The 23,358-nt window shown below is 41.0% G+C and overlaps 1 protein-coding gene across 1 annotated transcript; it reads left to right on the top strand.

The window, feature by feature from the left end:
- The first annotated feature begins 530 nt into the window (after window positions 1–530).
- LOC120549518 (cytochrome c oxidase assembly protein COX16 homolog, mitochondrial) lies at window positions 531–10,177 on the top strand. The gene is made up of 4 exons (XM_039786508.1): window positions 531–1,012; window positions 3,119–3,196; window positions 6,290–6,358; window positions 9,215–10,177. Exons 1-4 carry the CDS (start codon window positions 953–955, stop codon window positions 9,326–9,328), a joined length of 321 nt encoding a protein of 106 aa, XP_039642442.1. The 5' UTR covers window positions 531–952; the 3' UTR covers window positions 9,329–10,177.
- Window positions 10,178–23,358: the final 13,181 nt, after the last annotated feature.

Raw genomic sequence — 23,358 nt, 5'->3', positions numbered from 1 at the left:
GCATGTGTTAAGACACCAGTGTTTTTGCATGTTTTTTGTTGTTGTATACTTTGGAATGTGGTTAACTGTCCCACAGAAAAACTACACTTTAACTTTGGGCCCTCAACAAAATAGGGTCTCAAGATTTAAGACAGGTGTATTTATATCATTTCAGTGTATTTCATTTAGTGGTGCATACAGAATCCACAGACAAATGTGTCATTAAGTTACAATAAAGTAATTGCCGCATAGTGAACCTGGAGAATGAGGGTCTTTGACGCAACTGCCATACAACCAAAGAATTTCTAAGAAGGGAGACGTGCTTTGAAAGAAGAAGAAGAAGAAGAAGAAGAAGAGGAGGAGGAGGAGGAGGAGGAGGAAGGGTATTTGTCGCCATGAGGCCCAAAGGCCGGTAGTCAGGCATTGGTTCCTCCCAAAAAGCTCCTGTAGTAGCACCTGCCCACATGCTGCATCCACCTCGCTGGAAACACCTGAATGGGTCAACAGACAGGAGTGTGAACTGAAACTAACGGCTGCAAAGATGGTAGGAAAACACAAAAAATGTTCGGTCGTGTGAAATGGTCAGCAGTTGTGTAAAGTGTAAAGTTATGCGTTCGTTATAAAAGACACCAATTTCAATGTAGAAAGTTAAAAGTGCGAATGTGTTTGAGAGACTGCAAGAAATGAGGACAAGGCACGACGAACCAACCGAATTAAACATCACAAGGAGTACTCGGCGACAACGGGAGGAGTTTTGACATTCAACAAACACATCTAATAAAAAATAATACTTATTTCCCATCGCCATCCCTGAGACCGACACAGACCGGAACCTTTGATCGCGTCTTCACAATTCTATGCACAATTTAGTGCGGCGGACCCATTCAGGAAGCGCGTCCCGGTGGCTGTGAATGGCTGTGACCTGCTCGGTGTTTTCATCAGTAAAATGGACTTGTAGCTGGAGAGAAGAGACATGTTTACCTTAAAGGCTTTGCAGAAAAACAAAACTGTCAAATATGGAGTCCCTATGCTTGTAAGTAACTTTTATTTCACGTTTTTACTAACGTTGATAAGCCTGTTAGGTAACACTTTTGCTAGCAAGTTATCAGTGTCATGATACAGGTCACGCTGCTGTCAAACGTCAGAGCGAGATATTTTCAGTTAACCGTTAATAATACAGTCTAATTATATCGTCCATAAAGTTGTAGCTTTTTCTTTTTAAATCCGTGTTTCAAAGCACGATTTAACGCGAGCTAGTGTTCCTTTTCCTCTGGCAAATGTACATATAGTTTAAGTCATATAAGAGCATGTGCTAAAGGGCAAAAGAGAGGTTATCCATATGGATGGGGTTTAAATAAATGTAGTCATTACACTCAGTTGCCAGTTTATTAAAGGTCCCATGATATGGTGCTCTTTGGATGCTTTTATATAGACCTTAGTGGTCCCCTAATACTGTATCTGAAGTCTCTTTTATATAGACCTTAGTGGTCCCCTAATACTGTATCTGAAGTCTCTTTTATATAGGCCTTAGTGGTCCTCTAATACTGTATCTGAAGTCTCTTTTATATAGACCTTAGTGGTCCCCTAATACTGTATCTGAAGTCTCTTTTATATAGACCTTAGTGGTCCCCTAATACTGTATCTGAAGTCTCTTTTATAAAGGCCTTAGTGGTCCCCTAATACTGTATCTGAAGTCTCTTTTTATATAGACCTTAGTGGTCCCCTAATACTGTATCTGAAGTCTCTTTTATATAGACCTTAGTGGTCCCCTAATACTGTATCTGAAGTCTCTTTTATATAGGCCTTAGTGGTCCCCTAATACTGTATCTGAAGTCTCTTTCCCGAAATTCAGCCTTGGTGCAGAATTACAGTCACTAGAGCCAGTCCCACTATGACCTTGCCTTAGGATGTGCCATTTCTGTGTCTAGCTATTGAGGAGGAGAGAGGAAAGCCATGATGTCTCTCTCTCATGGGTGTGCCAAATTCTCTGGGCAGGCAAAGCAGAGAAAGGGGAGGTAACCTTTCCCCTTATGACCTCATAAGGAGAAGATTCCAGATCAGCCCATCTGAGCTTTCATTTTCTCAAAGGCAGGGCAGGATACCCAGGGCTCGGTTTACACCTATCACCATTTCTAGCCACTGGAGGACCACAGGCAGGCTGGGGGAACTCTTATTAATGTTAAAAAACCTCATAAAGTAACATTTTCATGCCATGGGACCTTTTAAATATTTGTTTGCACCATGTATTGTTATGAAAGGGTGTGGATACCCTTGACCACGTTTAGAAATCACAAACACTAATGCTGTTTAAACCTACTTTCAGATTGGTATACAAAGAAAACCAACAACAGCAAAAACTACACTTTCAGATTTGATTATGAAAACTTGTTTTCCCAACCAGACCACATCAGACAGGTCTAGATTAATAAAAAAATAAATAAAAAATACAATATTTGGACTTGTCAAATCCAGACAACCTTACCCATTAAGACTCCTGAGACATCTTTTAAAAATTTGACAAAGAAAGAAATTCATTGCCGAAGTGTGACCGTCTCATTACGGTCTGGATGTGGAAAAAAGAAGTGAAGTCACCGCTTTTGTTTTCTCAAATAGATTAAATATTTCACAAATCTGAAACTGTGTTTTAAAAGCTTACTTGTAAAACCAGAACTTGATAGAGAAGTTGAGTGTATAAAGGATCTGAGCTAGACCTGGTCTATTAACATCTGGATGAAGAGAGAATGCAGTGAAATCGGCTAAAAAAGAGATTTAACAAATCCGAAAGTGGGTTTTAAGCAGCATTGAGGCTTTAACTAGGAACACCATTTTATAACAAGAAGTGAGGCAAAAAATCGGAGCATCTATAGCTCAATATTGTCATTTAAGTTTCCCTTAACCTTTGGCACTGGCCAGTTTTAAGGATTTATTTGTTTTTTTATTTTTTAAGATAACAAATGCTAAAATTAATTAGTCAAAGTTTAACTGGGCACTAGTGTTACTGCCATGTCAAGTCCACATTATTCAGAAGTAACTTGAACTTTGCTGAAGCAAATACTCTGCAATGCCCTAACATCAGTAACCAAAGTATTTAGGATTAAATTAACTATATACAACATATGTACTCTCAATGTTTTTTCAGTTGCTCGTAGTTGGAGGTTCCTTTGGCCTGCGAGAGTTTACACAAATTCGCTATGATGCGCAGAGGATCAGAAAAAAGGTTTGTTTGCTTACATTTTTTTTTTCCCCCTTTGTTTTTATTGAACATTGAAGAACTTACAAACATAAGCATACAATGTAGGGCTGGGCAATATATCGATATCGTGATATAAGACTAGATATCGTCTTAGATTTTGGTTATCGTAATTTCGTATTATGACATAAGTGTTGTCTTTTACTGGTTTTAAAGGCTACATTACAGTAGAGTGATGCACTTTTCTGAACTTACCAGACTGTTCTAGCTGTTCTATTATTTGCCTTTTCCCCACGTAGACATTATGTCCACATTACTGATGATTAAAAGCTAAGTGTGAAGATATTTGGTTTGAACACAAATTGTCAACCCTCGAAAATCGCCGCAATATCGATATTGAGGTATTTGGTCAAGAATATCGTGATATCTGATTTTTCTCCATATCGCCCAGCCCTAGTACAATGTCTTGTAGAGGATGTACATTCAATCAAAAATACACACAAGGGAATATAATATTCAACCTTGAAGAAGACAAGGAAACAAATAAATACAAAATGAGTAATCAAAATAAAAAAAGACTATGGGGGATTGATGTAGGAATATAATGAAATATCTTCGAATTAAACTCCTAAATAAAACACCAAATCGCATAAAAAGACCAAATTCCGAACAATTAGAAAAATCTACACGTATCTGATTTGCAATCCTACTGGACTGCTTCTTTCTCAGTGACTAGAAGAACAACTTCAAATCATTTAGAACGGAGGGTCCACTCGCTACAGTGAAGATGCGTCTTACATTAGCCTACACATAATTGATGGAGAGTTGCTTCTGATAAACGTGCCAGTAGATTAAGCTCCTCACATTTCCTCCATCACAAGAAACCAGTGGAAAGAATCGCCTCCCACTGTCTCTGTCCAGCCAGTGTGCAATGACTCCTCCCAGTGGTTAGACACTTAATCGCACATGAGGATCGTGGTTTTTAATCTAAAGAGGACGCTGTAAAAATAGCCAACATATAGAGATGTTTGGGGCTGTCTGCCAGGACTGCTGGGATCTCCCAGTGCAGTGTGGTTGATTGAGGCTTATTTATTAATAGAATTAGATACGATTTGTCTATCCATCATTCCAGACACTGCAGGCATACAGCACAGCACTGACAGGCTTTTCTAACGCATTTAGTGAGTCAATACAAGAGAACAAGCTCTACTAATTCATTAAATGACAGGCACAATTCATTAGAATGACAGAAAGACCAGCCCTTTATTAGAAGCTATCGCAATGTGATGAGCTGGCTGCGCAAGGGGCCGTGGCTGTTTTGTGCTATTTTGCTTTGACAAACGGCGATGTGGGTGGGAGCCAGATGGCGGGGGGCATCTTTTCTTATTACTGTCCGCGTGAAGCGGCACTGGACTGTGGACGACGACGGTGGAGGGGAGGCGTCGTGCCCCTGGCAGCGTGCATGGGCAGCTGCCCCCAACACGACTCGCTCTGTTCTGACAGGGCCTGCGGCACTGTGTGTGTGTGTGTGTGTGTGTGTGTGTGTGTGTTATATCATATATAAACAGTTGTCAAACTGCACATGATTAAAACCACTCTTGCGGTTCTCACTCCGAGCTGTCATTAGCCGATTCCATTATTCTGTTCTTACAGATATTTGCCCCCTTAAATCATTAAAACCGCTGTGAGGGTTAAGTCACTGTATGATCCAATTAGTATTTTCCATTCCACCGATGTTATTTAGCCTGCGGAAGAGATGAACTTGAAGGCCTTTTGTCTTCCCTATCCAGGATTTGTGCGCGTTTTCTTCACCCCTGATGCTCCCAGTTAGACTTTGAGGAGAAAAGCTAATAACACCTCCATAGTAGGTGTCCTTACTAATTACTCGGGCTATGAATTTCCTGGTCTGAAGGCTGCAAAATATTCTATATATTTTATTTGCGGTAGTAATGTAGGTCTAATTACAAATCAGTCATGGAATTTTGAAAGGCACCAGTCACCGGAGTAACCGCAGCGTTATTGCTGTGAAATATTAGAACTCATTAAAAGTAATGATTCAGAATGGGATTCATTTCAGTCCTATTCTCGGGCAAAATCAATTTGAATTGCAAAACCCAGATAACTCCATTGGGCTCGACTCTCTCTCTCTCTCTCTCTCTCTCTCTCTCTCTCTCTCTCCCAAAACCTCTGACACATAATCGTTTGCCTTTTTACTAAACCTGGTGATGTTGATGCCAAATCAAGCGGAATAATTTAGAGAGTAAAAACAGGTTACGTTGTAGCGCTCGCTCTAGGTTCTCAGTGCTTATCTCTTCCACACACGGTTATGGGCCGCCTGAAAACCACTGCACCTCTAATGCAGATGTCGTCATCTCATCATTTAAAGAAATAATACACGAAGAAGAGGAGGGGGGGGGAGGCTGCTTCGGTTGGGCGTTGCAACCACACTAGGGCTTCACAATATGTCGTTTTCCTATCGTCATCGCGATATCAACTAGCACTGTACGCACTGCGAAAGGCTGCGACACATCGCGAGAGACACTTTTTGATTTTCTGTGTTAGTCGAAAGAAAATATCAGTAGAAAAACTGAACTTTATAATGCAACTGTCATTCTGTTTTTTTGGTGGTGCCTTTTTTATATTCAATTCAATGTTCAATTTGTTCAATAAAATGTTGGAAATTATTTTCTTTCTTTTTTTTTTTATTCAAAACGCACTTTGTTGTATTTTAGCAGAATACTGAAAGCGGCAGAAATGCAGAACTGAGTACACTTTAGTATCTTGTTTATTTATCGCAAGTAATATCGTTATCCCGATATTCAACAATGTTATCGCATATTTTCCTCATATCGGGCAGCCCTAATACGAACCTCCCCAAACGGTTTTGTCACTCTTAAATTCTCTTCAGCAACAGTAATGACTCTGTTTGAATTTTGATAGCCACCGAATGTATCTCTCAAACAAGAAGCCTCTCCACGTCTTTGACTTTCCATTGAGCTCTTCCTTACTTTTGATAGGTTTTCCTTTTCTCCGTGGTGTTGTGAATGCGTGACTTCCTATCAGAAAGCTCCGTATCCTAACATTTCTTCTCCTCCCTCTCCCTCTCTCGCTCTCTCTCAGCTGGATCCGTCTCTGGAGGCCAAAGTAAATGTCCAGAAGCAGTCAGCCATGCTGGAGGAGGAGTATGAGGTAAGGAGACACAGGCTGGGCCCGGGGTAGGGTAGGGTGGGGGGGGGGGAGACAAAAGAATCTAACTGGTTTTGTCCGTCTGCAAGAAAGTAGAGCTGGTCAACAATATGTGCTTGACACAGGGGTGTCATCAGAATGCAAGATGTTTTAAAAGGGGTGTAGAATCGGCCCATTTTCATCATGGATCCTGTAAAAGCTCTCTCTCTCTCTCTCTCTCTCTCTCTCTCTCTCTCTCTCTCTCTCTCTCTCTCTCTCTCTCTCTCTCTCTCTCTCTCTCTCTCGTGCAGGCAGGTTAGAGTGAAAGATGGGGATTGTATTTGGAACTTCATACAATGTCATCATTTTTAACCTCATTTAGTAGATTATTGGGAATGCCATTCTTAAACAATCTTTAATAACTTTAATACATTTTCGTTATTAAATCAAGTGTTCATTTGTTTAGGTTATTAGTAATTTAGTAATATAATATAAGTAATATAGCGTGGCCCAGATGTCTCCTACTATTGATCAGGTGTGTTGAGTCCCTCTGTTTGTTTTTTTTCATACTACATACTAACAAAAACAGTCGATAGAAATGTAATGTTTAGATTTGAAGACAAGATACAGATTAGCAGCACAAACTGTTGCTGTTCGATGAATATTAGGGCTGCACGATACGAGGAAAATATCTAATTGTGGTTCTTTTGACTGATCTTGTGATTGCGATATGATTCCCGATATTGGAGGGAATGATCACTTTTGTAAAAGTTTAATCCATCAACTAGCGTTGCTCTGGCTGGTTGTAGCGCTATCCTATTGCGTGCAGAGAGAATTTGAAGGACAGCCTTTTATCCCGCCCCTGCCAATGGTGTGTTCCCAGACCCAACATCTGGATGTTGTCAGGCTACCTTTATATTGCCAAACAACCACACTGTAGGGCGGAGTAAAAAAGCCATCCGTCATTGAGATTGTTTCAATATGGGGAAAACTGCACACAGTGTCTCCCTGGAGGCAGGTGGCTGTGAATGTGGGATTATCGGTTCCAGAAAGTTCCAGAAGTCAGACTCGGTCCTCCTAATCTGTTCGGGGAGGGGAGCTTACCGAAGCTATTCTCCAATCCGACAAGCTGTTCTGAAGAAGCATACCGGCAGCTTAATTCTTGCCTCCTCTCACCTGCATGACATACCAGATGGTTGTAATTTTCCACATATGGACTATCAAAGTACATGAAGTAAACTGAGAAAACAAATCCTAAATTGACTTTGAAATATTGTCTTGTGTTCATGCAAGAACACAAGTTCATGTTTTTAGAGTTGAAATAATCCTGTACAGTTTTCAGTAGGGCTAGATAATAAATAGATATTGTATCAATATTGTGATATGAGAGCAGATATCTTCTTAGATTTTGGATATCGTAAGTGTTGTCTTTTCCCTGTTTTAAAGGCTGCATTTAGGGCTGGGTATCATTCAAAATACGTTTGTACCGTAACTTCGATACTTTTTTTTCGATACCAATTTTATAAAACAAAAAGAAATGACAGTGTTACGGCACAAATGTTTGTATTTATTTTCCAGCTCCTACTACGTGAGCCTGGTCTCTGTGCGCAACGTCGAGTTTTTCCTGGGTGTCTCTACGACGTGTAACGTTAAACAGCCAATCAGCAGCATTATTAGATCTAGGTAGAAGCATGCTGCGTGCTTATTGGCTCACTGACGCTGATGAGATTTATGCTGCGTTCCAGACACAATTTTTAGCCCGTAAGTTACGACTTCAAGTCACGACTCACGACTTGGTAGCGTTCCAGGCAAAGTCACGACAAAGTTAGCTAGCGGCTACCTAACGTTGACGTTAGCGAGCGCTAGCTGATACTAGCGATTTGTATTGTTTTGATTACAATGTGCGGAATTACTTTACGTTGCCTATTTAGGTCTATTTATTTCTGTTTGTCACCGTTAATCACCGGCGTCTGTACAGCATCATTGTTGTTTATGTGTGTGTGACGTCAAAAACTGTAACTGGGAGTACAACCATCTGGTACCATTTCACGGGTAGTAAGTTACGGGTTTGACTGCCGTTCCAGGGCACTTTCAGTTCAATTTTATTTATAGTGTCAAATCATAACAAGAGTTATCTCAAGACACTTTACAGATAGAGTAGGTCTAGACCACACGCTATAATTTAAAAAGACCCAGCAATTCCAGTAATTTCCCCAAGAGTGGCGAGGAAAAACTCCCTTTTTAGGAAGAAACCTGGGACAGACCCAGGCTCTTGGTAGGCGGTGTCTGACGGTGCCGGTTGGGGGTGTGATGAACAGTGGCAATAACTGTCACAATAAAGCTGATGGAACAATGACCAGAAATAGTAGTTGTAGTAGTTCATGGCATAGCAGGGCATTACAGGACGTAGCAGGGCACTGCATAAGGACTCCGGGTAGAAGGTTGTGAAAACACGGGTTACGGGTTGCCTGGAACGCAGCATAACTCCTTGGGTATTGAATGACGAGGCATTTTTCGATACGCAATTTGGTCGGTGCCTAAAAAGTATCGAAGTTCGGTTCCCAGCCCTAGCTGGATTATAGTAAAGTGATGTCATTTTCTGAACTTACCAGACTCTTGTAACTGTTCTATTATCTGCCTTTACCCACTTGGTCATTATATCCACATTACTGATGATTATTTATCTAAAATCTCATTGTGTAAATATTTTGTGAAAGCACCAATAGTCAACACAACAATATGGTTGTAAAATCAGCATTGAGGTATTGTGATTTTCTCCCAGCCCTAGTTTTCAGAGTTGAATCTATGTCTGGTCAAATGGAGAATTCCTGAAGTATTAAACCTTGTCTCCTGTTGTTGTTGTTTTTCTCCCTTCTGCAGAAGTTGAAGGAGGTGAATTTGGAGGAGTGGAAGAACATCCGCGGTCCTCGTCCATGGGAGGACTCCAGGGAGTACCAGGAGCAGCAGCGCGCCAGGCAGAATAAAAAAGACTGAGGCTGCACACACACACCGCAGCAGGTCGGACCAGACGGGAATGGGCCGAGTCTGGGGGCAAAGACTGAGACTAGGGGTGTAAATCCCAAATTTTATCTCGATACCATATTCTGTTGATTCTTTGGACACCGATACAATATTTACTGATATCCAAAAGTCTGTCACGATACGATTTTGGTTGAATTCAGGGGCCTGTGATCGATACGAGACGTGATCATATGCCTATTTTACACAGTAAAACATGCTAAAATATGATTTGTCAGTTTTATGACTGAGCTCTTCCAGGCATTTAAATTACAAACAAACTATTCTTTTTAATATAAAGAATAAAAATGAAGTGGGAATCTAAAAAATAAAGGGGCATCTTACATACAATATGTGGCTTTGCATCCATAATATTGGATCGTGGCATATTGAAAGGATATGACGATCCAGATCTCTATGGTTACACCCCTGACTGAGACCCAGGCGCTGCAGCCTCAGGGCATGGACTCCACTTCTATGGTCTTGGTTTGTGTTGGACTTTAAACTTTGCAACGTGTGTGTGTGTGTGTGTGTGTGTGTGTGTGTGTGTGTGTGTGTGTGTGTGTGTGTGTGTGTGTGTGTGTGTGTGTGTGTGTGTGTGTGTGTGTGTGTGTGTGTGTGTGTGTGTGTGTGTGTGTGTGTGTGTGTGTGTGTGTGTGTGTGTGTGTGTGTGTGTGTGTGTGTGTGTGTCAGGAGCTTGTCTTAAACAACCAGTAGGTGGCACATCTGTGTGCTGCTGTACCTTACACACAAAAGCAAGGTAGGACAAATGTATAGCAATGTATGATTCCCATGTCTCAATAAATTACTTTCTATTGATCCAAATGGTTACATTTTACTTTCATTTAGGTTTTGACAAAAGCTCGTAGACGTGGTGAGTCTTTGTTTACAACAGCATAGCATTGATTTACCAGTTGTAAATATAAAAGAATAAATAACCCAACGGTCCAGCCTTTTCCTCAGGCTTTATAGGTCTCGACAGTAATCTGTTTATCTGACAGTTATTACTTTGCAATGCGGTGGATTTATTACCTTTTTATAATGGAAATAGTATTAGCTTTTGCTCCTTTTTTTTTGTTTGTTTGTTCTACAAACCGAAAGAACATGATTTTTTTACGGCAAGTCTTCAGATTGTACATATGAGTAATGTTTGGCTGACTGACAGATAATGTATGTGTACTGCCTTACCTCATTCAGTTGTGAAATAGGATGTAATGAATATTCTTCAGGTGGAGAGGTCTGTATGAAAATGTCCTGTGATACATTTTCTGTAATCACATTTTTTTCCGGCTCATAATTTTTGAGTCCCGTTAATAACCAGTGTTCCTCAGGCTCGAGAATGTACGGGCCACAAACGGCTCACGTGCGGATTATAGATGTTTTTATTTTTATTTTTTTTCGTGAACAGGTTGTACAGATGGAAATCTTCCTGCGTTGTCGTTGCTTGTTTTGAGTGTGAAGCAGCAATTGCCTCTAATCCGGCGAACAGATTAATAAAGTAATTTGTGACAGGATTGGTAGATCAGATCAAGCCTTTTTCGTCAGGCTGTGTGTTGATTTAAAAAAAAAAAAAAGATAGTCTGGTGAATGCTTCTGTTTCTGAAGAAGCCTCTCTAAATTTAGAGCGGTCACACGTTGGTGCGTCTGTAATCTTAGAGGTCAATCACACACTTATTCTGGATGCTCCACAGGCCTGCCCCTGGGCTGTTTGTGATTGCGAACTGTGGGAAAGGAGAAATATTGAGTTTGATAGTTGATAAGCCAATCTGAGCTGTACTTAGAGGATGTGGCTTCTGCTGTAAGGTTAGTAATGGTGGAACAAGTGTTGGACTTTGGAATCCGTCTGGATAATACACAAAACACTCCCAGGGACTATTTCTTTGGGAGAAAGTAGTCGACAATGTGTATGTCTTTTTTTTTTTTTTCTGTTGATAATTTGACAATCTATAATGTGCCAGTTTTTCCATATTCTGCGGATGAAATGGTATGTCAAATTATCTTATTTGGCCACGCTTTTTTACTATATATTTCACTTCCTCCTTAAGGTCTTTAAGTATTCCGATTTCTTTATTTTAGCAAAAGTACTAATACCACACTGTAAAAATACCATGTTACAAGTAAAAGTCCTGCATTGAAAATGTACTTAAAGTATTAAAAGTAAAAGTCCTCAATGCAGAAAAATCCTCACATTTTAGAATACTGGAAACCATCTGTCAGTCAAGTGTTTAATGGTTAATCATTTCAGCTGGACTTGACGAAAAACATATTTTATGAACTACATGTTTTTTGTGTGCGAAAAAAAAATCGTAATTTGTAAAGTAACTAAAGCTGTCAGACGAATGTAGTGGAGTAAAAAGTACAATATTTCTCTCTGAAATGTAGCGAAGTAGAAAGTGGCATGGAAAGAAAAGAATCAAGTAAAGTACAAATAACTCAAATGTATACTTAAGTACAGTACTTGAATGAATGTACTTGGTTATATTCCACCACTGTTAAATACACATCACAAGTATTTATGAGCTGTGTGTTTGGTGACCGTTCTGTAAGCTCACTAGCTGTGCAAAGCCACACCGCCTCGTAGCTTCTCCATAGAGTCCACTTCTAATGAACCGTGTGAAGGAGACTTTAGAGCGCCCGAGCGGAGATATGTTACGGCACGCTGCACTTCTTTTCTGGAGAGGCGGCGCGGGTGTAGTCGTCAGACGCCAAGATGGGTCAGTCCGGGAGGCCTCGCTGTCGTAACCGAGCCGCCAGGATGCGTATTGGGTTTAAAAAAATAAAACGATCAAATATTAATTGGACATGGGCTAAGAAAAGAAGAAATCCAATTCAATATTTACAACTTCATTCCACGAGCGGCAGAACTAATGAGGTCTTAGAAACGAGAATCGTGTAGCTGGTTGAAAATCCGGCCTCCGAAATGCAAAATAACTAATCCCTACACTCTTCCAGGGGCCCTCTCCAGCGCCGTGGCCCCCTGAATCATTCCGATTTCCCCCTCCTAATGTGCGGCCCTGTGAGTTGGTTTGCCTGCTGCCAGATCATCGCAGCTCTGATGTGTCTGCTCTCAGTCTTTTCTGGCCCTTGATGAATGAAAAGTCCCTCCTCCCAAACACACTCTCACGCACTCCAGATGAAGATGAATTACCACTGGTATTATCTCACAGGAAGACATTTCTTACAAAGATTAGAGACATGATTATTCCATTCCACGAGCGAAATACTAAATATTTGACCACATTCTGTGAATGGGCAGAGGATTTCCCCCCCCCCCCCACCCCACGGCGAATCCTCTAACCAGGTTGACAGCCAATGGGATGTATTTCCTTTTTTATAAACAAATAGGTGGTCACTTGTGGAGGGAAAGGCAGTTTTCTCAACGAGCAGAAAAGGGAGATTTTCCAAAAATGTGTGATGACTACATCTGCTAGTGCAGCACAAACTCACCTCTGAAGATGCACTTCCGTTTCCCAGGAAACGTATTTTAAAATGATAAAACCCTGAATATAAAAGAAATAAAACCCTGTCTTTGGTTACATTTATCATTGTATCAACGATATCTATTCAATGCATCGACATTCAGTTTTTTCCAGTCTTTGGAGTAGTTTTCATCGTTGTCGGCGGAGTTCACCATTGCTATATTTAAATGCAAGAACTTACAGGAAGCAATGCACACACATGTAATTCAGCATTATGGTAATTTGATATCAGCCTCACTGTTTAGGCTACTCTACTCTCCAACAGCTGTATCAGAGCGGTGTTTTTCATAAACTCATAAACAACCAGCGTTGAGAAGAGAGAGACTTCAGATACAGTATTAGGGGACCACTAAGGCCTATATAAAAGAGACTTCAGATACAGTATTAGGGGACCACTAAGGCCTATATAAAAGAGACTTCAGATACAGTATTAGGGGACTACTAAGGTCTATATAAAAGAGACTTCAGATACAGTATTAGGGGACCACTAAGGTCTATATAAAAGAGACTTCAGATACAGTATTAGGGGACCACTAAGGTCTATATAAAAGAGACTTCAGATACAGTATTAGGGGACCACTAAGGCCTATATAAAAGACTTCAGATACAGTATTAGGGGACCACTAAGGTCTATATAAAAGAGACTTCAGATACAGTATTAGGGGACCACTAAGGCCTATATAAAAGAGACTTCAGATACAGTATTAGGGGACCACTAAGGCCTATATAAAAGACTTCAGATACAGTATTAGGGGACCACTAAGGTCTATATAAAAGAGACTTCAGATACAGTATTAGGGGACCACTAAGGCCTATATAAAAGAGACTTCAGATACAGTATTAGGTGACCACTAAGGTCTATATAAAAGAGACTTCAGATACAGTATTAGGGGACCACTAAGGCCTATATAAAAGAGACTTCAGATACAGTATTAGGGGACCACTAAGGTCTATATAAAAGAGACTTCAGATACAGTATTAGGGGACCACTAAGGTCTATATAAAAGAGACTTCAGATACAGTATTAGGGGACCACTAAGGCCTATATAAAAGAGACTTCAGATACAGTATTAGGGGACCACTAAGGTCTATATAAAAGCATCCAAAGAGCACCATGTCATGTGACCTTTTAAACATCTTTGGCATCCCTGTATGTTTCATTACTTTATTTATCAGCTGGCAACGATCAATATTGTTATATCTGCAATAAGCTGATTTATCGGTCTATCTCCAAGTGACACTCACCTATTGGCCTTAGTGGAAACTTCCTGTTTTTCTGTTTTAGTAAAGACCTTTTTGATGGCAGACATATTGACATGTCATAGTAGGAAAAGCACAGATGTGTTCAAAACCATTAATGATGGCTGCATTCCACTTAGGAGAGGTCCTGGTATTGTGCACGCTGACTCACTGAAATAGCTTACTGGGACACTTGATGGAATTGAGCCATCGTTATGGTTATCAATTTCAGCTGTGATTTTCCTACTATGATAAGTCAAAAAATGCCTGCTGTGAAAAAGGTCCATTGTAGTTGCCTCTGATCGCTAGAATACAGTCACCGTTTGTAGCAGCTCTCTTGTCCGTAAACAGTGTGAGGAGGAGCCACAGTGGAGGAGCCACATAAAATGGCTCCCAAAACATGAGAATCATTTGTGTGTCACATTATTATTTCAAGTGTTTGTATTCTAAAAAAGCGTTAGTTATTTAGCACTATACACCTATTCGAAACTATAGGTTAACTTGTCATGTTTGATAAATGATCCCATCTTTCCAGTATGATCGTTTTAAAGTCATTATTAACTAGAAATGCCAGTTATTCGCTGGGTCCAGCTTCTCAAATGTGAGGATGTGCCACTCTCTCTGTTTTATAGTAGAATCTTTGAATCTTTTTTTATACTGTTGATCAAACAAAATAAGAAATTTGAAGATGTCACATTAGACAGTGGGAAAATGTGATGGTTGTTTTTTCATTATTTCAGAAACGTTATGGACTATAATGATTAACTGGAAAAAAAATAATTGACAACAATGCTTTAGTTCAGGTCTAATATACAATGTTTTTTTTTTTTTTTTATTATTAATCCCCTTTCCCAGAAAGGAAGCAAAGCCAATGAAGCTGTGGTCAGTGAAAGCCTTAACCTACACTACATCTACTGACTCACTGAAATGTCACTTACAGAGAGCTGCAGAATCAAATGCCAAAAAAATAGACCTATTCTACATGGAGGAGGGAGGAAAATGAGCGGAGAAATTCTCTCTCCTCTCTCTCTCTCTCTCTCTCTCTCTCTCTCTCTCTCTCTCTCTCTCTCTCTCTCTCTCTCTCTCATATAATTTCTATAAATAGACAGACGCTTGGCAGCTGAGGGGTAGTCCACGCAGAACAAATGCACCCCCTGGCTGTTTCACTCCATTCCCCACATAATGAGGCAGACAGAACGCACACAGATCGCCGCCGTCACTTCCACTCTCCCCAGGACCGAGGCAGGGGCCACACGTTGCCATGGAGACGTGGCTGTTGGGCAGAGCCCCCACCCCCGCCGAACATGCATAAGATGAGCTGACCCCTCCGTTGTATCATCCAATCCTTCCCCTACTTTTGATCCTCTTCCCCTTCTTCCTCTCTTTCATTCAGCACCATAAGGCACGGGGGGAGATGAGTAGATGAGAGTGGAGTCCAGTGTCCTACACTCGTCTTCTGTGCACTGTGTCTCTTATGTAATGGAGTCAGTGTGGGTATCCCTCTCTCACCCATCTTCCTCTACAAATATATTCCAGACCAGTGAGCCACTGAATGCTCAGCTCCAATAGCTGCAGCTGCAGAAGGGGCACTCTCCATTGATGAGCTATGCTATGCTACATGTGTGCAAATACTGGTCTCTACGGATCTCATTTGAACTGAAAGTACATACAGTGTGAAAGCTTGGCACCGGACTCCTTTCTATCTGCATTGCACTCTGTATATTTATGGAGTTGTCAGGGTTTTATTTGAGGAGAGGATTTATTAGTGCAGGGTTGTCAAGGTTATGGCGCGTTATATGAAGAGTAACCAGCGCTTCTCTGTATGATTATGTGCACCTATCAAGCCTGTATGTCTGCATGATGGGATGACCGTGACGGTGTGTGGCTATAGATGCCACACGCGTGGTGTATTTAGTGCAGTGGCTCCTGTCCTTTTTGCCTTGTGGCCATGTCAAAGGAATATTTGTGATTACAGTTTATGGCCCAAGCAGTTTGATCAAATAATTATTTTCCTTTCTCGGGCAATTTGAATTTAAGGGTAAACATGTTCAGTATTACAAAAGAAGCCATGAAAAGACGAAACATCATTTTGTGTAACATCATTTTTTCCCCTCAGATTTATTTTAAGGTGGCAATCTGCTCTCGTGATCCACTGCTATAGTGGTTTTATATGTCTAGGTTTTTTTTTATATCTGTCTCCAAGATTTGTGTTTTCCACCGTAAGACTAGATGAAATTACATTTAAATGCAATGCACTTTTCAGGAAATATTTTCTACTAAAGAAATGATCCCAATGAAATCTATTGACAGCAGGTCATGGGGATTACGCAGAGCGGTGGTTACTCCCCGACTCATAGACTCATAGCTGTGACACGACGTCTCAATGTATAAACAGGTCACAAGCACAAAACCTTTGGAACAACTGTCCCAGAGTAACAGGGGCAAAGGTAAAGGTACTTTATTGTCACATACGCATACATGTAGCGGAATTCATTCTCTGCATTTAACCCATCCCTCAAGGGAGCAGTGGGCAGCCAATCACAGCGCCCGGGGACCAACTCCAGATCTGAGCCAGTGCCTTGATCAAGGGCACTGACTGGAGAACCTAGTCTTCTGAAAAGAGATTTTGCTATTGGGATTTTTGTTTAACTTAACTTTTCAGATTTGTGAGCTCCACAAATTAAATACCATTCACCTGCATCCCAGTGAGGTAAAGGCAGAAATCTGTAAGACCGATATCTCCAAACCTGATAAATAAAACCCAAACTGTTTGCACGACCAGCACTAGAGGTGAGAGAGAACTGTTTTTTGTAATTAAGGGGGAAGTGACCTGTGAAAAAGCTGCCTTTTCTCCTTTCTCAATAGGCCCTGGTTCCAAAATGAACAGTGTTTTGTGTCTGCGTAATCCTTAATTTCAGTATAAGGTTTTCAGTTTATTGGAAACATTATCATTTGATATATAAAATATGTAATGTATAAAATGACATAGGCCTGTTTAGTTGGTTAATGGGTTCATAGTATTCTAGTTCTGGTTGTGCCTGTGATGTGGGGGGGGAGATCAGCTGCTCACCAGCTAATCAAGTAAAGTACATACATGTGTGCCTGATTAGCTTCTCTCAGCAGGGAGGGGCTGGCCACTCCTAAGGGGTAGGAGAATAGGTAAGATAGTTTAGCAGTAAATTACATTTTTATAATATTTGTCGTGCTTTTTGCTATGGGTGCGCATATGTAATTTCAGCAGTAACTATAAATGTGAATCTAATGGTATGAAATGTTGCTTTTTCTTAGCTTAGCTCACCCTATACTTACCTGTGCAGGTGGTACGTTCCAGTGAAGTGAGGCTGAAATGTGAAATGGACTTCAGGACCAAGGGGGTAAGCGAGCATCCGGAAAGCGTACCTCCTGTGGGGAGATTCTTAGGCTAACAAGCCATCACCTTCCGTTAGCATTCCATTGACTTTGACTCTGATTTTGGCGTCACTTTGACAGTGAATAACTTTACATCTGAAGCGTTTAAAGACTTTATTTTTCTCTGTAAAAATCGGCTAAAGATTGTGTCATAGCCAGTAGAGATATTACCGTATAGTCAGGAGAAGCTCGCAGGCAATCAGTGGGGGACGTGGAGACATACAGTCAAGGGAGAAGCCCATAGAGAGTCCATGAAAAGCATCGGAACAAAGTTTTTCAGCAACGTTTTGATGGATTGGAAATACTTTGGTATGTGGCAAGTGTTTTCATATGAAGTAACATTTATCACACTCTCCGTCTCTGCAAGACTGGGAATGATTGAGATTTCTCTTGGCACAGCTACCATAAGACTTCCAACTTTCAGACAGGTTGCTCACGTCACATCTCAGTTGGAGGCTGCGCAGTAACACTCAGCCATCACCGGAAAAGTGCTTCTAATACATGTTCTAATATCCTTCACTGGTCGCTGTCGAAGTCTGTGTCCATTTTGTATACTGTCTATGTTCAGGACAAGGGAGGAAGAGCTTTCCGGGGTTTTTCTTTAATGCTAATTTGCCTTTTTGTAATTCCCAGGTTTCATTTTGTGCCCTTTGTTTTTTTTGTTAAAGGTCCCATGATATGCTTTTATATAGACCTCAGTGGTCCCTTAATACTGTATCTGAAGTCTCTTTTATATAGACCTTAGTGGTCCCCTAATACTGTATCTGAAGTCTCTTTTATATAGACCTTAGTGGTCCCCTAATACTGTATCTGAAGTCTCTTTTATATAGACCTTAGTGGTCCCCTAATACTGTATCTGAAGTCTCTTTTATATAGGCCTTAGTGGTCCCCTAATACTGTATCTGAAGTCTCTTTTATATAGACCTTAGTGGTCCCCTAATACTGTATCTGAAGTCTCTTTTATATAGACCTTAGTGGTCCCCTAATACTGTATCTGAAGTCTCTTTTATATAGACCTTAGTGGTCCCTTAATACTGTATCTGAAGTCTCTTTTATATAGACCTTAGTGGTCCCTTAATACTGTATCTGAAGTCTCTTTTATATAGACCTTAGTGGTCCCCTAATACTGTATCTGAAGTCTCTTTTATATAGACCTTAGTGGTCCCCTAATACTGTATCTGAAGTCTTTTATATAGGCCTTAGTGGTCCCCTAATACTGTATCTGAAGTCTTTTATATAGGCCTTAGTGGTCCCCAAATACTGTATCTGAAGTCTCTTTTATATAGGCCTTAGTGGTCCCCTAATACTGTATCTGAAGTCTCTTTTATATAGACCTTAGTGGTCCCCTAATACTGTATCTGAAGTCTTTTATGTAGACCTTAGTGGTCCCCTAATACTGTATCTGAAGTCTCTTTTATATAGACCTTAGTGGTCCCCTAATACTGTATCTGAAGTCTCTTTTATATAGACCTTAGTGGTCCCCTAATACTGTATCTGAAGTCTCTTTTATATAGACCTTAGTGGTCCCCTAATACTGTATCTGAAGTCTCTTTTATATAGACCTTAGTGGTCCCCTAATACTGTATCTGAAGTCTCTTTTATATAGACCTTAGTGGTCCCCTAATACTGTATCTGAAGTCTCTTTCCCGAAATTCAGCCTTGGTGCAGAATTACAGCCACTAGAGCCAGTCCCACAATGAGCTTTCCTTAGGATATAACATTTCTGTGTCTGTAGCTATTGAGGAGGAGAGAGGGGGGGGGGCAAGGTGGAGGGTGGGGGTGTGGCCTTGACCAACTGTCACTTTGCTCTTTTGAAAGCCATGATGTCTCTATTTTTCATGGGTGGGCCAAGTTCTCTGGGCGGGCAGAGCAGAGAAAGGGGAGGTAACCTTGCTCCTTATGACCTCATAAGGAGAAGATTCCAGATCGGCCCATCTGAGCTTTCATTTTCTCAAAGGCAGAGCAGGATACCCAGGGCTTGGTTTACACCTATCGCCATTTCTAGCCACATAGGCTGGCTGTGGGAATGCATATTAATGTTAAAAACCTCATAAAGTGAAATTTTCATGCCATGGGACCTTTAAACACCACAGTTTGGCACTTCTCCAGCTTCCTGTCCGACTTCTTCCATCTGTAAAAGCTTCACTTCATCGCCCTTTGCACGCAATGGTGGGGTGACATGACCCTTATAAAATCGCAGTATTTGTGTCCCTGCAGCCCATGCATCTTTTAAAGTGAGTCCTCAAGGCAAGGGGTGGTTTGTGCCTTGCTCAGTCTGACCCCCACTGCCACACCACCCTCTAAACACACACATTCACCAGTGACAGGAAGTGGCCCTCCAGCCTTAAGCTCTTTAGATTCTGATGTGAGGTGACTCTTTACCTTTCTCATTTCACAGCTTCACTATTCATTACTGACCGTCGTAAGCGGACGTCGCCCAGGGGTGATGTCAGTGTTAACTCCCCCTGATGACCCCCTTCCCTCCCCTCACACACCGCCTGACTTTTCTTTTTCCCCATTAAAGTCGTTGCGGCTCGAGCCTACAAATTATCAGCATGTGCAGAGTGCCGAGCGCAGCACGGAGAGAGAAAATCCAAATCCCAAAGTGCAAGTGCAGCACTATTCTCTTGTGCGGTACCGTATCGTTCCCTGCTCCAGATTCTCTGCTGCTGCATGCCAGACCATTTTAATGAAACTGATCCAGGACGCAGCCGCCGTCAAGTGTGCAGGAAGAAGAAGAAGAAGAAGAAGAAGAAGAAAAATAAAACCGTAAGGCGAGGTGAAGTCGCTTTACTCTCAGAGAATTAATGCAAGCAGTCAGTTTCAGGGCTACGGCCATCAAGTTTCCCTCCCTTGTAAGTGCTGCTCCTCTCAGTGGGAAACACAAGCAGGCCTGCTGTGTTGATTACAAGTATAATCCATTAATCATCACTGAACGCATGGAGGACTTTGATGAGAGAGGCAAGAGCAGCCATTGAATTCTAATCTGATGCATACTGGCTGCAGGTACACTTAAAGAGCCTGCACACCAATCTGTCCAGTGTGTTTTCTGCCTTCACCCTTTTTCCCGCAGATAAGAAAACTTCATTAAAACATCCAACCATATTCTCCATACTAATCACAGCATTACATAGAGAGGGAGTGGAGGATGGCCGCCGCCGCCGCCGCCGCCTGACCAGATTGGCCCGTCTCATCCCTCCCATCCCCACTTGGGAAGTGATTGTTTTTTGAATTTCATATTTGAATTTAACAAGCGTGGAAATCTGAACAGGCTAATAAGATTCTGTACCACACTGCCGGACTATGTAATTAAAATCGGATCCAATTGATTTTTTTTTTTTTTTTTCCCCTCCTGCTTTGCATATAGGCTCCATCCCAAAAGAAAAGTGACTACTGCAATAAGATGACTGCTCCAAGTCTCTCCATGTTGTTTCTGGTTGGATTAATTATAATTCATTATTGATTAATCGCTAATGAATTTAAAAGACTCTTCAATACTTATGTTCTTAATATTACGTATTAATATTACATAGGCTACAGTTTCATTTGCCCTGGGACTTTTAGGATTTTTTTTTTCCCTCTGCAATGCTTCAGGCCTGTATGATTCTGTAATTGGAGGTGGTGGCAGTGTGAACACCCTGCTGTGCTCCTGTCTTTGGGGCTTTGTCTGTCTCGTCAGCAGTGGTTATGGGTGATAGTGCTGCATCAAGGACTGTGTGCCCAGTGAAGCTCATTATCTACTGGCTAGTATTGCATCTTACTGGGGAGGGAAGATTATTGGGTTGTGCAATGCAAGTGCAAGAAGGGAGACAAAGAAACACAGGAGGTGATGAGTATTTGATGAGAATGTTTCCTGGACTCTGGTGGACCCTGAGCAGGATTTGTTTAAAGGAATAGTTAGTAGACATTTTGGGAAATGCACTTATTTGCTTTCTCAGAGAGATAGATGAGAAGATGAATACCACTGCGCTTCATCAAAGATAGGTAGGCTACTCTATAGCTCAAGATTGCACATTTCAAGCAGTGCCAACCGTATGAAATGGTTTAGACTTCCTGTCTCCTATGTGGGCGTGGCCTTGTTTGCAAATGTAGTGAACGTTGTTAGATATTTACACAGCTAAAAGCAATATTAAAGTGATGGTTCAGAGTAATTTCACCCTAGGGTCCTTTGCACCATGACCTCGAGCCAAACACCCCCCCAGAAGCTTTTTTCACCTGGGTCTAACATTGGGAGAATTAGCTAGAGTAGCGTTATCAGCTGAATAGCGCGGCTAGGGCACGGACCACGTTTGTATTCGGAATGACCTTACTAATCGTGCCGAAATGATACCAAACGTCTACTAGTAGTAATAAATAGTTATGCTCTCATAAAACGATGGATTGGAAAGTTTGTAAGTACACCAGAAGTTTATGTAAATAACACTTGCCTGCTGGCTTCTGCTCTCTGCTGTTGTTGCTGCTGCTGTAAGACGAGTGCTTAGGGACGTCTACAAATTACAACACCGAAAAGAGATGCAACAAAAATATTTATTAATTTAACTTTTTTTTTAAAGTAAGTGCTGTAGTATAACTAGCAGGAGACAAGTAATAATTGAGGTAAGTTTGGAGACATTATCTTATTTAATCATTGAATTAATAAATATTTTTGTTGTAACTCTTTTCGGTGTAGTAATTTGTAGACGGCCCTAAGCACTCGTCTAACTGCAGGTAGCAGCAGCAGCAACAGAGAGCAGAAGAGAGCAGGCAAGTGTTCATAAACTTCTGGTGTACTTACAAACTTTCCAATCCATCGTTTTATGAGTGCATAACCTATTTGTACTAGTGTAGAAGTTTGGTATCATTTCGGGCATTATTAGTGGGGTAAATTAGAAGATACAAACGTGGGTCCATTAGCCCCTGCGCTAAGCTATTCAGCTGATAACGCTACTCTACGCTAACTCTCCCAATGTTCGACCCAGGTGTTGAACGAGAGTATGTGAAAATCCAAAATACAATTAAAAACTATACTCCTGCTTTTTGAAATATTTTTGCTTTTTGAAATGTATTTCTATTAATCCAAAAGACAGCTAAAACTATACTTCTGCTTTTGAAATGTATCAGCTCAAGAACAGTTGAGACTGTATTTCTGCTTGTGACATGAGTTTAACCCAAAAACAGCTAAATATATATTTCTGCTTGTGAAACTATAATGCTGCCTTTGATTTTGGTTTGTGAGTGCTGATGTGCCTTTAGGAATATGATCATGCTAAGTTTTTGTGTTACTGATATTACTATATACATGCTTAGAGACATTTTAGTGTGAGTTACTGTGTAAAGCTGCCTATTTGACCCTGCAGTCGTGAAGAGGAAGTGTCTGCAAGAGGCTTCAGATGCATAAGTGGCTTTGTGTAACTGTCTGTCTAAACCTGCACAGCTGGAAAGAGGAAGTGCTGTTGGGGCCTTGTATACATGCACTTAGGGGCTAGGCTCTGGATGCACAGAGGGGTGAAAGAGGTTATTGCATTGACCTAGTGATGAACCGAGCCGTTAGATTGTATGTTAGATAGCAACATGCATATGCATATAGGAAATATCGTCATATGAGATGTTTTTACGTTTATCCAACCTGATGCTTGTTTTAAGACTGTATTACCATGTAAGGTGAAAACAAAGGTGGAAAAACACACCTCGCTGTGATGGGGGGTTGAACCCCAAGAAATGTACATATAAAAATGGGTGCTTTGCCAAAAAGCAGCCCCCTTGGGTTCGTTTTCTGCTCTTTTGACCAAAACTCTACGAGTAGGGACCTCCTGTGTCTTAGAGCATTTTTTGAGTGATTGAACTCTGTTCATTTTTTCATTTTATTTTGTTTGCTTGTTAACTTTTTGCTTTAAAAAAAAA

The sequence above is a fragment of the Perca fluviatilis genome, chromosome 20, assembly GCF_010015445.1.
Source record: "Perca fluviatilis chromosome 20, GENO_Pfluv_1.0, whole genome shotgun sequence".
Lineage (NCBI taxonomy): Eukaryota > Metazoa > Chordata > Actinopteri > Perciformes > Percidae > Perca > Perca fluviatilis.
The sequence above is the reverse complement of the archived record's forward strand: the minus strand, read 5'-3'. Positions and strand labels throughout refer to the sequence as shown.